The following is a 19,324-nucleotide window of genomic DNA, read 5'->3' on the forward strand; positions in this document are numbered from 1 at the left end:
CTAGATACATATGGAGCCTTAGGATATTTACTTTATATTATATTTACATTACATCACTGTTTATGAAATCCCCACCTATATGACTGATATGTTTGAATTCTTTACCTGATTTCTGTCACGGTTGCTACTGTGATCCACGTCTCGGATCCCAGGCACACCCGAGTCCCTCTCCGTGGCTGCACCCCATTCCGAGCTCACTCACCTCTCCACGATCCTGCTCCTGTCCCGGCTGGCTAGCACGCGCGTCCTCGCTGGCACTCGCAGATTTAAAGGGCCAGCACACCGCTGATCCAGACTTTTCTCCTTTGCTGCCAGCCCTGACCTCCTGCTCCGTCTCCGACCTTGCATTCTTGCCACCTGTATTGCTGTCTGTCCCTGACCACAAGATTACCTGCTGATTCAGTACCTCGACCTTCAATGCAACCGCGGGCTAGTCGCACCTGTTGAATGACCTCGTGGTACCACGCCGCAGCAAGACCATCCTGCTTTGCGGCAGGCCTTGTTGAAGACAGGGTGCCACTTAGATTCCGGTCCCAGGTGTCGGCTTGTGTCATCGTCTATGGTGGTCCAGAGGGTTCAATAACCCGGAATCCTGACAATTTCCTTCCTGACATTTCCAATAAAAAGACTTTTTGAAACAACTTCCTCCCACATCAATGTATATTTAATTTGTGGTCACTATTAGTGGTATTAATGAATCTGTAGTAACACTGGTCTGTCCCCTCCATTTGTCTCTGTGGGACTGCAGTAGTAAAGCAAAATCCCATCTTCGCTTTCTCATGCCACCTTGGTTCAGGAATTGCCTTTATCATATGAAATGGTAAATTACCTAAAACTTCCAACAGCCACAGGTAGGACCTGACAATTAATAATGAGAGGACCCATGATGAGCCAAATCTGTATTTGAAAGATGTTCGGAGGTGGTGGCATTTAAACCAATGGAGCTGCTGCATGCAGGCACTAACATACACGACGGATGGTGGGGGTTACCGCTATGGGTTGGATGAGAAACCAAAACTTTTCAGTTCAGGTCTTTTCAACAATCTGAAAATATTAAAGTTATCCAGCGCTAAATATCTGACTTCAATATTATAAACTCACCCCACAGGAACTAGGTCAAACAACCAGATGTCTGGAAAGTCCCTTCGTGTGAAATGTGATGGGGTCTTTTTATCTTTTCCACAAAAAAAAAATGGAAAATCACATTAAAATACATTTACATTATAACATTATAGTCATAAAGACATTTTTACCAGTGAATTCTTCAGAGGGAATCTGTCAGGGTGATTTGGAAAACTAAACCACCCACAGGTCCTTTCAGACCAGTGGTTTAATGTCCAAAATCATATGTCCTCAATATAACATTTATCTTCGTCCAACTATGGATACCCCCATAATCAACTAATTTAAGGGGCTGTTGAGACCAAATAACTTGAGACCGGACTGTTTAAGCAAGTACCTCCAGGCTTCTTCACTTTGACTCCACTACGAGCAGCAGGCCCACGTTCAACGCATTGTACAGGTTTTTTGATCTTAGTGTTGGTGATAACATTTAGATTCATCATCTATAAATTACAAAGGATCAGATAATGCTAGAAACTAGATAATGATGTCATACTACATAAAAAAAACTTTAGTATGGTATAGCGGACTACTATATAGTGAATTTTAACAAAGCCATATAGCATGTAGAATTCCCTACAATATGACAACTATAAATACTGCATATCACATGTAGTTCAATATATGGTAAACTACTGGTAAAGACCAGGAATCATTATTTTCTGGTCCATTGGTCTCATCTGACAGAGATATTAAAGTCCTGTTTCAGATGGTCTGTTATGTTTCAGAGAGAGCTTTTCTTGTATCTTCGGCTTCCCCCACAATAAGTGGGTTGAACAGGCAGCAAATGTCAAGCCCCCCCCCCCCCGTTCTGTTGTTTGCGGCCCATGTGTCATAGGCGTGTTCAAAAGTTTCAACACATGTCAGATTCCAGAAAATGGGACTGAGCCCTAGACACAAGGGGGCTGATTCATTAATGTGTTAAAGGGAACCTGTCATCAAGAGCCCTGTACCCTTAGGGAATAGTGTACACATTACCAAAGAGTTTTTCTTTTTAGTAAAACTGTCTTTTTCCCCAAAAAAATAAGTTAGATCAAAGTTCACCTTTCGGTATGAAAGCTGTGCTCCTAGTGCCATGGGAGAGGCCAGTGAGGAGCGGTCCCCCCCATCCTTGGGGAAAATGCTCAGTCATGTATTGATTTCAAATGAAAAAAAAAACCTCCCATGTCCCCAATATCTCCCCTCCCCCCCCAGAGACGTCATACATGTCTGCCCCACTCCTCACTGGCCACTCCCATGGGACTAGGGACACAGCTCTGCATACTATAAATCTCTTTGCAATGTGTACACTATTCTCTATGGAGACATGGGGGAGGCAGAAAAAGGGCTCCTGATGACAGGTTCCCTTTAGTAAATAAGACATGGATAATACAATAAAATGACCAAAAAGAGAATTGACAACGCTCTGGAAATCCCTTTAAATGGCTCACAGACACATATTATTTATAAACTAATACAATAAAAGATTCAAAACTTCAGGCGTGAAAGTCTGGTACGTTTTTAACCTACCTTAAATATCATATTGACATCGAAAATGTAAGACGTCTCGGGCACAATAGTCTGATGTTCTGGGCATTGTTGGTCAGATTCGTCTTCACGCCACAAGGTTATATGTGATAGTTCATATAATACACTTCGTAATTCTTCACTCTTGAATAAAGACCGACATGATAATTGCTTTGTGTTATAAAACTATTTCACATTCTTGGAGAATATCCCCAGTACCAGGGGACAGCAAAATGGGCAATTACCCAGGGCCCCTTGTCCTAAAGGGCCCCCCTGCATGTGGACTTTTGTGGGCAGAGGATGTATTTCTCCTTTAATACCTCTTGGCTGAATGCATGGGTGAAGATGCTGATTATCTATCTCCTGTCTATATATCTATCATCTATCTGTCTAGTTATTTATCTCCTATTATTTGTCTCATCTATCTATAAATCTATATCATCTTTCATATTTATCTTCTATCATTAATCTCCCTATCATCTGTCTATCTCCTATAAAATTCTCCTACAGTCCCATATTACACATTCCTTTACCTACTATTATGTGTAACTACAAAGTGTTATTATTGTGCAGAGATAAAGGAGCCTCTTACTGACTGTGACTAGTCATAAAATAGTTTTATTTTGGGGCCCCACTTTTAGTTTTGCCCAGGGCCCCACTTTGTCTAAAACCAACCCAAAATAACAAGATCATACATGCAGTTTATTTTTCATAGAAGGATATATTACATAATTAACAGGATGCATGTAGTAAAGGAGCCCATAAGGAAAGGGACTATTGGTTCCTAGGGTTGTTTCCTTGGTATTTCACATTTTCATTAAACTGCTTAGTCACATCTTATCTTCTCCCCCTCCATGTACAATGACCTCTATATAGATAATACTGACCCATCATTACATCACTACTGACAATAAATGATGTCACAGCTTATCTCCTCCTCCCTGTACAATGACCTCTATATAGATAATACTGACCCATCATTACATCACTACTGACAATAAATGATGTCACAGCTTATCTCCTCCTCCCTGTACAATGACCTCTATATAGATAATACTGACCCATCATTACATCACTACTGACAATAGATGATGTCACAGCTTATCCCCCCCTCCCTGTACAATGACCTCTATATAGATAACACTGACCCATCATTACATCACTACTGACAATAGATGATGTCACAGCTTATCTCCTCCCCCTCACTGTACAATGACCTCTACATAGATAATACTGACCCATCATTACATCATTACTGACAATAGATGATGTCACAGCTTATCCCCCCCCTGTACAATGACCTCTATATAGATAACCCTGTCCCATCATTACATCACTACTGACAATAGATGATGTAACAGCTTATCTCCTCCTCCCTGTACAATGACCTCTATATAGATAGCACTGACCAATCATTACATCACTACTGACAATAAATGATGTCACAGCTTATCTCCTCCTCCCTGTACATTTACCTCTATATAGATAATACTGACCCATCATTACATCACTACTGACAATAGATGATGTAACAACTTATCTCCTCCTCCCTGTACAATGACCTCTATATAGATAACACTGCCCCATCATTAAATCACTACTGACAATAGATGATGTAACAGCTTATCTCCTCCTCCCTGTACAATGACCTCTATATAGATAACACTGAACCATCATTACATCACTACTGACAATAGATGATGTAACAGCTTATCTCCTCCCCCTCTCTGTACAATGACCTCTATATAGATAACAATGACCCATCATTACTGACAATAGATGATGTCACAGCTTATCTCCTCCCCCTCCCTGTACAATGACCTCCATATAGATAACACTGACCCATCATTACATCACTACTGACAATAGATGATGTCACAGCTTATCTCCTCCTCCCTGTACAATGACCTTTATATAGATAACACTGATCCATCATTACATCACTACTGACAATAGATGATGTCACAGCTTATCTCCTCCCCCTCCCTGTACAATGACCTCTATAAAGATAACACTGACCCATCATTACATCACTACTGATAATAGATGATGTCACAGCTTATCTCCTCCCCCTCCCTGTACAATGAGCTCTATATAGATAACATTGACCCATCATTACATCACTACTTACAATAGATGATGTCACAGCTTATCTCCTCCCCCTCCCTGTACAATGACCTCCATATAAATAACACTGACCCATAATTACATCACTACTGACAATAGATGATTTCACAGCTTATGTCCTCCCCCTCCCTGTACAATGACCTCTATATAGATAACACTGACCCATCATTACATCACTACTGACAATAGATGTCACAGCTTAACCCCCCCCCTCCCTGTTCAATGTCCTCTATATAGATAACACTGACCCATCATTACATCACTACTGACAATAGATGATGTCACAGCTTATCTCCTCCCCCTCCCTGTACAATGACCTCTTTATAGATAACACTGACCCATCATTACATCACTACTGACAATAGATGATGTCACAGCTTATCTCCTCCCCCTCCCTGTACAATGACCTCTATAAAGATAACACTGACCCATCATTACATCACTACTGATAATAGATGATGTCACAGCTTATCTCCTCCCCCTCCCTGTACAATGAGCTCTATATAGATAACATTGACCCATCATTACATCACTACTTACAATAGATGATGTCACAGCTTATCTCCTCCCCCTCCCTGTACAATGACCTCCATATAAATAACACTGACCCATAATTACATCACTACTGACAATAGATGATTTCACAGCTTATGTCCTCCCCCTCCCTGTACAATGACCTCTATATAGATAACACTGACCCATCATTACATCACTACTGACAATAGATGTCACAGCTTAACCCCCCCCCCCTCCCTGTTCAATGTCCTCTATATAGATAACACTGACCCATCATTACATCACTGCTGACAATAGATGATTTCACAGCTTATCTCCTCCCCCTCCTTGTACAATGACCTCTTTATAGATAACACTGACCCATCATTACATCACTACTGACAATAGATGATGTTACAGCTTATCTTATCCCCCTCCCTGTACAATGTCCACTATATAGATAACACTGACCCATCATTACATCACTACTGACAATAGATGATGTCACAGCTTATCTCCTCCCCCTCCCTGTACAATGACCTCTATATAGATAACACTGACACATCATTACATCACTACTGACAATAGATGATGTCACAGCTTATCTCCTCCCCCTCCCTGTACAATGACCTCTATATAGATAACACTGACCCATCATTACATCACTACTGACAATAGATGATGTCACAGCTTATCCCCCCTCCCTGTAAAATGTCCTCTATATAGATAACACTGACCCATCATTACATCACTGCTGACAATAGATGATGTCACAGCTTATCTCCTCCCCCTCCCTGTACAATGACCTCTATATAGATAACACTGACCCATCATTACATCACTACTGACAATAGATGAAGTCACAGCTTATCTCCTCCTCCCTGTACAATGACCTCTATATAGATTACACTGATCCATCATTACATCACTACTGACAATAGATGATGTTACAGCTTATCTCCTCCCCCTCCCTGTACAATGACCTCTATATAGATCACACTGACCCATCATTACATCACTGCTGACAATAGATGATGTCACAGCTTATCTCCTCCCCCTCCCTGTACAATGACCTCTATAAAGTTAAAACTGACCCCTCATTACATCACTACTGATAATAGATGATGTCACAGCTTATCTCCTCTCCCTCCCTGTACATTGACCTCTATATAGATCATACTGACCCATCATTACATCACTACTGACAATAGATGAAGTCACAGCTTATCTCCTCCTCCGTGTACAATGACCTCTATATAGATTACACTGATCCATCATTACATCACTACTGACAATAGATGATGTTACAGCTTATCTCCTCCCCCTCCCTGTACAATGACCTCTATATAGATCACACTGACCCATCATTACATCACTGCTGACAATAGATGATGTCACAGCTTGTCTCCTCCCCCTCCCTGTACAATGACCTCTATAAAGATAAAACTGACCCATCATTACATCACTACTGATAATAGATGATGTCGCAGCTTATCTCCTCCCCCTCCCTGTACAATGACCTCTTTATAGATAACACTGACCCATCATTACATCACTACTGACAATAGATGATGTCACAGCTTATCTCCTCCCCCTCCCTGTACAATGACCTCTATATAGATCACACTGACCCATCATTACATCACTGCTGACAATAGATGATGTCACAGCTTATCTCCTCCCCCTCCCTGTACAATGACCTCTATAAAGATAAAACTGACCCATCATTATATCACTACTGACAATAGATGATGTCACAGCTTATCTCCTCCCCCTCCCTGTACAATGACCTCTATATAGATAACACTGACCCATCATTACATCACTACTGACAATAGATGATGTCACAGCTTATCTCCTCCCCCTCCATGTACAATGACCTCTATATAGATAACACTGACCCATCATTACATCACTACTGACAATAGATGATGTCACAGCTTATCCCCCCCTCCCTGTACAATGTCCTCAATATAGATAACACTGACCCATCATTACATCACTACTGACAATAGATGAAGTCACAGCTTATCTCCTCCTCCCTGTACAATGACCTCTATATAGATAACACTGACCCATCATTACATCACTACTGACAATAGATGAAGTCACAGCTTATCTCCTCCTCCCTGTACAATGACCTCTATATAGATTACACTGATCCATCATTACATCACTACTGACAATAGATGATGTTACAGCTTATCTCCTCCCCCTCCCTGTACAATGACCTCTATATAGATCACACTGACCCATCATTACATCACTGCTGACAATAGATGATGTCACAGCTTATCTCCTCCCCCTCCCTGTACAATGACCTCTATAAAGATAAAACTGACCCATCATTACATCACTACTGATAATAGATGATGTCACAGCTTATCTCCTCCCCCTCCCTGTACATTGACCTCTATATAGATCATACTGACCCATCATTACATCACTACTGACAATAGATGAAGTCACAGCTTATCTCCTCCTCCGTGTACAATGACCTCTATAAAGATTACACTGATCCATCATTACATCACTACTGACAATAGATGATGTTACAGCTTATCTCCTCCCCCTCCCTGTACAATGACCTCTATATAGATCACACTGACCCATCATTACATCACTGCTGACAATAGATGATGTCACAGCTTGTCTCCTCCCCCTCCCTGTACAATGACCTCTATAAAGATAAAACTGACCCATCATTACATCACTACTGATAATAGATGATGTCGCAGCTTATCTCCTCCCCCTCCCTGTACAATGACCTCTATATAGATAACACTGACCCATCATTACATCACTACTGACAATAGATGATGTCACAGCTTATCTCCTCCCCCTCCCTGTACAATGACCTCTATATAGATAACACTGACCCATCATTACATCATTACTGACAATAGATGATGTCACAGCTTATCTCCTCCCCCTCCCTGTACAATGACCTCTATATAGATAACACTGACCCATCATTACATCACTACTGACAATAGATGATGTCACAGCTCATCTTCTCTCCCTGAACAATGACCTCTATATATATATAACACTGACCCATCATTACATAACTACTGACAATAGATGTCACAGCTTATCTCCTCCTCCTCCTCCCTGTACAATGACCTCTATATAGATAACACTGACCCATCATTACATCACTACTGACAATATATGATGTCATAGCTTATCTCCTCCCCCTCCCTGTACAATGACCTCTATATAGATAACACTGACCCATCATTACATCACTACTGACAATAGATGATGTCACAGCTTATCTCCTACTCCCTGTACAATGACCTCTATATAGATAACACTGACCCGTCATTACATCACTACTGACAATAGATGATGTCACAGTTTATCTCCTCCCCCTCCCTGTACAATGTCCTCTATATAAATAACTCTGATGATCCATAAGTGCTATAATTGTATATTAAGTTTTACTACTAGATTCAAGTTTATATAAGTATTACAATACACAAACGTAGTGAAACTTACAAGATCGGATAGTAGTGATTTCCCATCGGGCTTCTGAAGTAAATATCCTTTATCTAGAGAACGTATGGAGCAGAGGGATCCAGCACTTGTAGACACTTCCAAATTTACACTTTCCCCAGGACGGACTTGTTCTTCTGAGAATTTAAGTTCTACCTGTATTGCAAAGTATATACAGAGCGTTTTTGGATTTGGCGCTAATGTGTAAGTGTATAATGAGTGTTTTGGGGGAGTCGCTGGTACTAATAGATGGTGACCTGCACCCAGTCTATAGTGTGTGTCACCTAAAGAAGGAGCCACTAAAAACAATAAAACAATGTGGTACCTGCGCCACGATAATTAAAATGTATACACTGTATCTACAAGTGTGCAGAATAACGCAGCATTGGTATTTTTAGTACAAACTGAGTGACAGATATAGTCAGGCATAGATGGTACTATAAATATCTTTATGTATGGTATATATCGGTACCTTTATTGCTGTAGGTTCTTTGTCTGGGTTGGTTCCAGGAGAAGAAATTCCGTTGCACTTGTATTCAGGAGTCCATCAGGATGCTGTTTCTTATGGGTAATCCGCTCGATGTTTTAGCAAGAGGCTATACAGCGTTTGACTGCACGAGGAGTGGAGCTCCGGCCGGTAGCTGCACACTCCAATCACAGTTCTGGTGGATTCCGTATGGTGACGTCACCAGGTTACGGTAGGTCCAGAGGGACAAAATTCCTCCGACGCGTTTCGAAGACTGATACTGTCTCCTTCGTCAGGGTGGATTGTCACTGTGCCGGCAGCATGTTATATACTCTTGTCTAGTTACAGCCATGGGACTACAGGTGAATATATATCAGCTTTTAATGTCAAACTAAAGAGTTTTGTCTTTTTTATTAAGCCAAGAGTATATAACATGCTGCCGGCACAGTGACAATCCACCCTGACGAAGGAGACAGTATCAGTCTTCGAAACGCGTCGGAGGAATTTTGTCCCTCTGGACCTACCGTAACCTGGTGACGTCACCATACGGAATCCACCAGAACTGTGATCGGAGTGTGCAGCTACCGGCCGGAGCTCCACTCCTCGTGCAGTCAAACGCTGTATAGCCTCTTGCTAAAACATCGAGCGGATTACCCATAAGAAACAGCATCCTGATGGACTCCTGAATACAAGTGCAACGGAATTTCTTCTCCTGGAACCAACCCAGACAAAGAACCTACAGCAATAAAGGTACCGATATATACCATACATAAAGATATTTATAGTACCATCTATGCCTGACTATATCTGTCACTTAGTATGTACTAAAAATACCAATGCTGCGTTATTCTGCACACTTGTAGATACAGTGTATACATTTTAATTATCGGTGGCGCAGGTACCACATTGTTTTATTGCAAAGTATATATTTACTTTTCTGTGTCAAAATATTTTTTCTGTCGCCTTTTTAAGTGGGTTGCAGGATGTAGTATTTGTAACTTTACTCCCTTTTTCAATTCTGTATGTTTTTTTTTATATTATTACTTTAAAAAGTTATATTACTGAGATTATATTTATTTGCTATCCAAGACAAGATATAAACCTGGTCTAAATCTTTGGCAAAATACTAAATTAGACATTTACAAATTTGAAACCTCTTTTTCCATTACCTTCGCCTTCTCACATAAGGGAACCGTGTAGGGTAGTGCATTTGCAATGGTTTCTCCATTGGGCAGCACTGCAAAAACGATCAGACCAGCGAAGGGGAACAAATCTGCATCTACGTGGAAACTTAAGGAAAATGTACCATGTATAACTGGAAACAAAAAAAGAAAATGTAATATATTTTGGATAATGTCACAGTTTCTTTAAAAATATACAGTGGGGGAAATTTATTAATCTGTCCACGACAGAATTCTGTCGTAGTTTGCACGAAAAAAACTGTCTGCACCACATTTATAAAGAGTTTTAGACAGTTCTTTGGCTCTCCTATGATTAGCACAACAAAAAAGGCGTGGCCCGAAAGGCATGAAACGCATAGGTTTGCCTACTTTTTACGCTATTATTGGATTAAATAAAGGAAGCAAAACGTTTCATCATATTTTTTGTGTGCTGGAGGAGTAAATTTCCTCCTTTGGAAAACTTGTATGTCCATTTTGAAAAGACAACCATTGGTACCCAATATGAATGACAATGAGAGCAATAGCACTAAATATAAGACCCCTGACTCCTATTTACACCTGAGACCTTAGAACTCCGGACAACGAAGAGGGAAAATAGGGGCAGTCACTTTAGGCTTAGACATTATTTACACTGCCTACTGCCTACATTCCAAACTAGTTCTATACTGCCTACATTTCACACTAGGTCTATACTGCCTACATTCCACACTAGCTCTATACTGCCTACATTCCACACTAGCTCTATACTGCCTACATTCCATACAAGTTATATACTGCCTACATTTCACACTAGGTCTATACTGCCTACATTCCACACTAGCTCTATACTGCCTACATTCCACACTAGCTCTATACTGCCTACATTCCACACTAGCTCTATACTGCCTACATTCCACACTAGCTCTATACTGCCTGCATTCCATACAAGTTCTATACTACCTACCATCCATACTAGTTCTATAATGCCTACATTCCATATTAGCTCTATACTGCCTACATTATGTTGTAACAAAATGTCATATTTTTACTGCTGTTCTATGAAAAAAATAATATATATTGTAAGGGTTCAGCTCAAACGTGGGGGTCAGCAATGGCAAAGCTTTCATGGACAGCAGGATTAAAGTTGAAACTGCATTTATTCCAGAAAAACTGCAGTATCAAACAAAACATCAAATGAAATCCTTGCCTGTCCCGCTCTAACTATACACTTGGCGGCCCTCACTAGCCACTGGGGGGCGTTTCCCTGCCAGCATGAAACATACTCCCAGCAACCCTATGTCACTCATGTGTGGCTCTCACACAGTCCAGCTTCTGTGTCTCCAGGTTGAGAGCCACTTCTGACTGCTCCACACCCTTCTTTAAGGGATTGCACACCTGGTGACTTGTTAGACCCATTAGAATCTGGAAGGTTTGGTTTGGAGTGGTGATCACACTTCTGTCTCCACTCTAGCAATTAGGGTCCGGTACCAGGTCTTCCCAGAGACCAACACATGGAAGATAGCTTCCAGTGTGACCCAATTCACATTCTGGTCGCTGTAATACACAAAAACCTTCATTTTCTCGCCAATTAATTTGTGACCTTGTCACAATATATATATAAATAATTTTGAGAGGTGTACTTTTGTGTGATACCGTATGGTATCCGTATGTAAATGCTACATTAAATAAATTTCTACAGATTTAGATTTTTCTATTTTTACTTACTTGGGTTATTTAATTGGTCTTTAATGTTTACTTTATGTTCCTTGTACCATATTATTTCATGAAGAGAACGCAACTGAAAAAAAGGTAAAAATATAACAGTTATATAATTTGTTTAATGTTATTTCTTACATTCTTTTCTTTCTATTCTAACAAAGCTTATGACTTGTTTCTGAGATAAATTAATAAGCGCTTGTAGTGGAAATGAATTAATTGGAAATAAACCAGTTCCATCTTGGAGTAGCAGTGTCTGTCTATAGAAGTCACCAAATACAGAATTAAGTAATCCTGCAGAGATTCAACATCTTAAGGTATTATGTAAGAGCAGGGGAGCACCCCCCATGAGGCGAATTGGACCTCTTGCCTCAGGCAGCACCACTTGCAGCAATGTGGGGGGCGGCATCAGGAGCACAATCATCTGCTTCAAAGCAGGACATCTTTACACCAGATTGTATCATGGGTGTGAGACACAACATGAATCCACTTACTATAAAAGATCGCCTGATATATACTACTGATTGGGGCAGAGTGGGGCATCATTCTAAAGCTCCCTTCAGGCAGCAGAGTGTAGTTCACCCCTGTATAAGAGTTAAAAATAATTGTACTAACAGTGCTAAACAAATTAAGCAAACCTGAGAATGGAATTGTAAAGGGGCTGTCCGACTCATTTGAAAATCACGCAGGCGGGCTGGGGAGGTAAGTTTAAAAAAAAGAAAGCTGTACTCACCTACTCCGTGGCTCCTGGTGCCCTGCAAAGCCGTTTCGCTGGTCCTTGCCCCTGTTTGTTTACAGGGGCATGGAAACATCGCTGAGTTCTGCTTCTGGCTGGCCGTGGCGGCCAGCAACGGCCACCGTTCCCTTTTCACAGGGTTGTGTCATGCTCTGAGATATAGGGAAGGGTGAGCATGGCCTGCTTTAACGACATAGCAATGATGAACAATGGTGTGTATGTCTTGGCATGTCTCTACTCTCTTTGAACTCTGCTTACCTAAAAATGGCTTTCATGGTCATAAAAAAAAAATACTTACCACATAGTAAAAGTTGATATGATCGGTAGCAGAATGAAGGGTTTTCTTGTGGATGTCGTACTCCACTGTCACTGTAGGATCTGAATCGCATTCTACTTCAAGTCCTTTTCCTTGGATAGAAATATGGCTTTCACTCTCAGAATAAAAAGGTCCAATTCTATTTTCTGCTTCTGAATATCTGTCTTCATCATTTTTATCGTCATCATCATCATCATGTATAGGGGACAACGTAGCCTTAAAAAAGTGTGTGAAATTAAAATAAAAAATCAAATAGATGAAAAATTCTGTCCAATTCATTTCCTATCCCTAAAGCCTCATTTACTTGACCGAGAACAATTGGCCACGTGCCAGTGTTTCAGACCTTTATTACATCAGTGTGCCGCTCAGTGGTGGGCTGGAATAGGACCTGCTTTATCATTTTCATGCAGCGCACCTCACCACAACATTGACTCATTTCTTTGGGACCATGAGTTAGCTACAGTTTGAGCTACTAGTTCACAGTCGTGTGTATGAGACCTTATGGTTCTCTACATAACACACCTTTAACACAAACTGCCACCTGACCGGGGTAATGGGGATGGCTCACCTTCATCTTCGTTCCACGCTGTGGGGCAGATTTACTTACCCGGTCCATTCACGATCCAGCGGCGCGTTCTCTGCGGTGGATCCGGGTCCGGCCGGGATTCATTAAGGCAGCTCCTCCGAGGTGCTCCACCAGGTGGCTTTGCTGCGCTGAAGAGTATCGGAACGCACTCAAGTTCACCAGCCTATTCCAAGTGAAGGTAAGTGCAAGCTCCGCGAGACATTTTTTTTCTAAATGCGGCGGTTTTTCCGCATCCGTCTGGTTTTCGTTTGGCCACGCCCCCGATTTCTGTCGCGTGCATGCCAGCGCCAATGCGCCACAATCCGTTTGCGTGCGCCCAAATCCCGGGGCAATTCAGGGGAAATAGGCGCAAATCGGAAATATTCGGGTAACACGTCGGGAAACCGCGAATCGGGCCCTTAGTAAATGACCCCCAATGTTCTCTGTTCACATCACAAAGCATGCCTCATAAACTGCCTCATATATTGGGGCACATTTACTTAGCCGTCCATGTCGCGATCCCCGATCTGGACTATCCGATGATCATGCACTGTGTCGCGATTCACGTAGATCGTGCGCCCGATATCCTGCATGCGTCGCTTGTCTCCGCTCAGGTCCGCTCAGGTCCGCCGGAGTCCACCTTCTTCTTCCTGGTGCATGTCTTGCGACACAATTTGAAAGTTAAATCCCGCGCTCAGGCCGAAACAGTCGGAATATCCAACGATAATGTGGTCCGTGGACCCGTAAGTGAGCCCCAATTTGTCCACTCCAGTCTATATGATTACTCTCATGGCGTAGTTGGCTTTTCTGAAGCCCTATGCGCTATAAAGTATTATGATACAAATCATGCACAGCTCCGCTCCGTGGGACAGAGCAGGGGAGTACATTGCTTCTTGCTCTGCTTTTTCTGACCGGTTGATGTCGCTTCAGTTTTTAGCACTTCAACCTGTCCTGAAGAATCTGCTGCATCCCACCTCTGTGTGGAAACCCCATGACTTTTCGGTTTCCATGGAATTGCATGAGTAAATTGCTAACCTAACTGCTGTAAAGCATATCGAAATTGTGATTGCAACTTCAACTATTCACATGCTGAAATAAATAGAATTTCCAAGCAACCCTCGCTTTTTGTTTCAGCACCCAAGAGGCTAATAAGACCATGCACTGCCACGTAGGTGCCTTTCTCTGACCCTCTAACAGTAGAGTCCCTTTTTAGTAATACATCACATTGATACTCTACTTGATAATCGTTTATTATGCCATGTACAAATGTACATGGAAAAAAACGTTCCACTAAATTATCCGTCTTACCTTTAAAGCCACAGTTGAGTCCCATGTTGAGGTGTCGAGAGAAAAATGAGCAATTCCTTTCTCATTTGTCAGCAAGTTTTTCTCTGGCTTACTATCAGATTCTTCATTTTCCCCTTTTACATAAAGATAGACGGCTTTATTAGGAACGGGTTGGTCTTTCTCATCTGTCACTGTCAACTGTAAGTGAGGAAAGGAAATGGGTGACCAGAACCTTTTTACACCTACTATTGTTTTGTCAGCTCAACCTGTCCCTTTTTTAAACTCATTCCCAAAGTTGTAGCGTTTAATGATTGGACATCACCCAAATATGATGCCTGAAAGCAAAAAGTGGCAACCTATCAGAGCTCAGCTTTCATTTTCCCACAGATGTTTATAAAATTAAAGCTGAGCTCTGATTGGTTTCCATGTTACAGTTTTATCACATCTCCCCCATTATTTTTATTTCATACACACAAACTACTCTACACCAACCATCTTCTTTTAAACTCAGCATGGTGTAACAAAGTCTTTGTAACAACCAGTGACTTGTGGACTTAATGGGGGGGAATTCATTTATATCGGCATTTTAAAAGCCCAAATTGGCGTGCAGGTCAGAAAAGGCAAAAAACTGGTGGGGAGGCAAAGATTCACATGCAGGAAACTGGCAGAGAAGGTATAATGGATCTCCAACATCTAGATGGTTTGGCTTTAGTCTAATCCCAAGGACAATATACAGGTGCCCCAGGTTTTTACACCAATATAGAAATTAGGATTTTGCTGCATCACTCTCTTTGAGCAGTGTAGCTATGACCTAGGCATGTCAGAGTAAACAGTTGCAGAGCACCAGGGGTCAAGCAGAAAATAGACAAATAAGATGATTATTTTCAATAACATGTAATTTCACTAGATGCTGCCAGGCTGCTGAAGAATGAGATTTGGCCGTATGGGCCCCCTTATCAGCTCTGATCCCTGACACTTGCCTGGGTATGCCTTGTGCCCTGTTAATGGGCCCTAAAACCCATAAATTAAAGGAAACCTACCACTTGTAGTGGCAGGTTTCTGATGGAAATACTGGGCACCAGCTCAGGGTGAGCTGGTGCCGGAGCTTATTTTCGTTAGTGTTTTAAACCGCGGTATCGCGGTTTAAAACACTTTTTAAACTTTATAGCCGGCGCAGGCAGGTACGCGCTCGGCGCTTACCGTGCGCGCGGCTACATAGGAAGTGAATGAGAGCCGCGCGCAAGGTAAGCGCCGAGCGCGTACCTGCCTGCGCCGGCTATAAAGTTTAAAAAGTGTTTTAAACCGCGATACCGCGGTTTAAAACACTAACGAAAATAAGCTCCGGCACCAGCTCACCCTGAGCTGGTGCCCGGTATTTCCATCAGAAACCTGCCACTACAAGTGGTAGGTTTCCTTTAATGGTTTGAAGCAGCAATCATGTGGCCAAGAATGAAGGGGAGAAGGACCAGGTCTCTGAGGGCTATAAAAAAGGCAGGACACCATAGAGCAGACACTCCAGTTAACATTGTGTTGGGAATGGATTGTTACAATTTCCCATTATTCTTCATTATTCTCAAGAATTGTCAAAAAGACATCTTAAAAAAATCCCCATTTAACACAAGGAAAAAGTGAGATTGATAAATTACCAAAGGAGCAGATGGGAAAAATGACAGGCAAAAGCGAGCCAAAACAAAAAGGGAAAAGATAAATGACCCCCACTGACTTATTCTTCTGAAACTACCAGTACAAAGAGTCCCGGGTGCCCCTGCGATCATCTCGGATCGCAGACGCACATGTGCCTTTCTCCATGGTAGCGCCTCGGCCCGGGCTCACTTACCTCTACGCGTTCCTGATCCCGTCCCAGCTGCTCAGCGTGCACGTCCCTTCTCCCTAGGGCGTGCGTGTGCCGGCACTCGCAAATTTAATGGGCCAGCACGCTGCTGATTGGCACTGGCCAATTCCTGGGTTATCATAAAGGCCGGCTTCTCCCAGCATATCCCGCCGGATCTTTGAACTAAATGCCATTGAGAAAGCTTTCTGTGAGTGATACCTGTGTTCTGACCTCTCGTTGTGACCCCGGACCTGTCCTCGACTTCGCTCCTTCACTGTCAGCCCTGACCACCTACTCCGTCCCTGACCTTGAACCGTTGCCACCTGCCTTGACCACCTGCCTGCCCACTACGAGATTGCCTGATGATTCTGTACCCTGACCTTGGCTGCTGCTGGGACAAGTTGCGCCTGTGGAATGACCTTGGGGCACCATGCCGCAGCAATACCATCCTGCTTTGCGGTGGGCTCTGGTGAAAACCGGGTGCCACTAAGATTCCGGTCCCAGGTGTCGGCTTGTATCATCGTCCACAGTGGTCCAGGGGGTTCACTACCCCAGAAGCAGATATAATATTACTTTTAATCATTGGGGGTCATTTATAATTATTTTTCTTTCTGTTTTTGTCTTTCTTTTTTGAGACATTATTTGTCGCATTGCAATTTTTGCGCCTTTTTGGGGTCATTTTTAAATGTCCACCGGACAGTAATACACATTGATATTCTATTCTGGATGTGCTAAATGTCGCAAATGACATTTATCATTTTAAATTGTCTAATATTTGTGACATTTTTGGACGAAAAAAACTCAAAACAAAACCATACTAAGTGAAAACTTAGAAAATAAAAAGAAGCGACTGGCGACATTTGTGCGACATTTGTGCAACATTTTTGCGACATTTGTAACAAATACCAATTGTATTAGATTGAGAAATTACCAAAGGAGCAGACGGGAAAAAACGACAGGCAAAAACTAGCCAAAACAAACAGAGATGAGATAAATGACCCCCATTGTCTCCTTACCTTGCTGCGGTACGGAACTCCTTTGTGATAAAAGAACATTTCTTTTGAAAATGAAATTTGTTTATGTGTGTTAACATTGACTTGTGCTGTTGCCTGTTCAACATGACCTGGAAAAAAAAAGAGGCTGTTCAAACTTTATTATACAGGAAGTCCCCTACTTAAGGACACCCGACTTACAGACGACTCCTAGTTAAAGTAAATGAGATGAACAACATGTGTGAAATAGCAAATGAAAATTACTTTATTAGAGTTTGGATACAAGACAAACAAAAACAGGACAAAAATATCATAAAATCATTTAAAAAGGAATGCACCCCAGTGCACCCATATATACAAAATCTTCTGGAGCCCGACACCTGATAATGTCGGGTTGAACCAGACCTGGGCCACACAAAAGAACCAACCCACTATGAAATCATGAATATGTGCATCAAGCCTGCGTCTGTGGGGGAAGGGGTGGACAGGATGACTGTCAGGCAGTCCAGCCCGAGGATGTAGGGGGATATGAGCACAAAAGTGCAAGTAGATCCTCTACGCTGGAGTGACTGAGAGTGGATGAAAAGCCCACTAGACGCCCATCTAGCCTGCAATATTTACCAAGTGTGTGAGGTGGAAATGTGGACCCAGGATAGATCGCCCCACGCGTTCCGCCGCGTATCGCGGCTTCCTCAGGGGTGTCCTGTTAGCGGAGTACCCAGGTATTTATGCCTGTGTCCGATGCTGTTTAGTGAGTGGCCGGTGTGTGTCGGGATCGCGTCCAGAACGGCGTCACCGGAAGTGGGGAGGAGCCTGCCGCGGCCCGGCGTCACATCCGCCGATGCGGCTCGCCGGCCGCGCATGCGCACCCCCGTGTCCAGGCAACGCCGAGGACGCAACAATAAGGGAATGGTGGTAAGTATGAATCACTTTATATGATATTGTCATAATGTTGTCTACTACTTAGGATCTAACACTGATCACAACGACTTTAATGTAATATATCATTAATATTTCATATTGTTTGGGATGCGCATAATTATGTTTGTATGGCACCTGAGTACAGGCTTACACTCTCATGTATAATATTTATTGTATTGCCAGCAATGCATTTTTGTTCCCACTCACTGTGACCAACATGTTCATACTTACCACCATTCCCTTATTGTTGCGTCCTCGGCGTTGCCTGGACACGGGGGTGCGCATGCGCGGCCGGCGAGCCGCATCGGCGGATGTGACGCCGGGCCGCGGCAGGCTCCTCCCCACTTCCGGTGACGCCGTTCTGGACGCGATCCCGACACACACCGGCCACTCACTAAACAGCATCGGACACAGGCATAAATACCTGGGTACTCCGCTAACAGGACACCCCTGAGGAAGCCGCGATACGCGGCGGAACGCGTGGGGCGATCTATCCTGGGTCCACATTTCCACCTCACACACTTGGTAAATATTGCAGGCTAGATGGGCGTCTAGTGGGCTTTTCATCCACTCTCAGTCACTC

The 19,324-nt window shown here is 42.6% G+C and overlaps 1 protein-coding gene across 2 annotated transcripts in view; it reads right to left on the reverse strand.

Moving 5' to 3' along the window:
* LOC140106764 (pregnancy zone protein-like) overlaps positions 1–19,324 on the reverse strand; it is a 60,305-nt gene that overhangs the window by 26,768 nt on the left and 14,213 nt on the right. For both annotated transcript variants that reach the window (XM_072131382.1, XM_072131381.1), the window contains exons 10-18: positions 17,845–17,951; positions 15,019–15,195; positions 13,128–13,361; positions 12,103–12,175; positions 10,387–10,532; positions 8,755–8,907; positions 2,632–2,772; positions 1,460–1,565; positions 1,102–1,174 (exon numbers count right to left, since the gene is read on the reverse strand). In XM_072131382.1, the coding sequence (XP_071987483.1) occupies positions 1,102–1,174; positions 1,460–1,565; positions 2,632–2,772; positions 8,755–8,907; positions 10,387–10,532; positions 12,103–12,175; positions 13,128–13,361; positions 15,019–15,195; positions 17,845–17,951 (1,210 nt within the window). The remainder of the gene's footprint in view (positions 1–1,101; positions 1,175–1,459; positions 1,566–2,631; positions 2,773–8,754; positions 8,908–10,386; positions 10,533–12,102; positions 12,176–13,127; positions 13,362–15,018; positions 15,196–17,844; positions 17,952–19,324) is intronic.

This window comes from Engystomops pustulosus, chromosome 11 (genome assembly GCF_040894005.1).
Source record: "Engystomops pustulosus chromosome 11, aEngPut4.maternal, whole genome shotgun sequence".
In the NCBI taxonomy this organism is placed as follows: domain Eukaryota; kingdom Metazoa; phylum Chordata; class Amphibia; order Anura; family Leptodactylidae; genus Engystomops; species Engystomops pustulosus.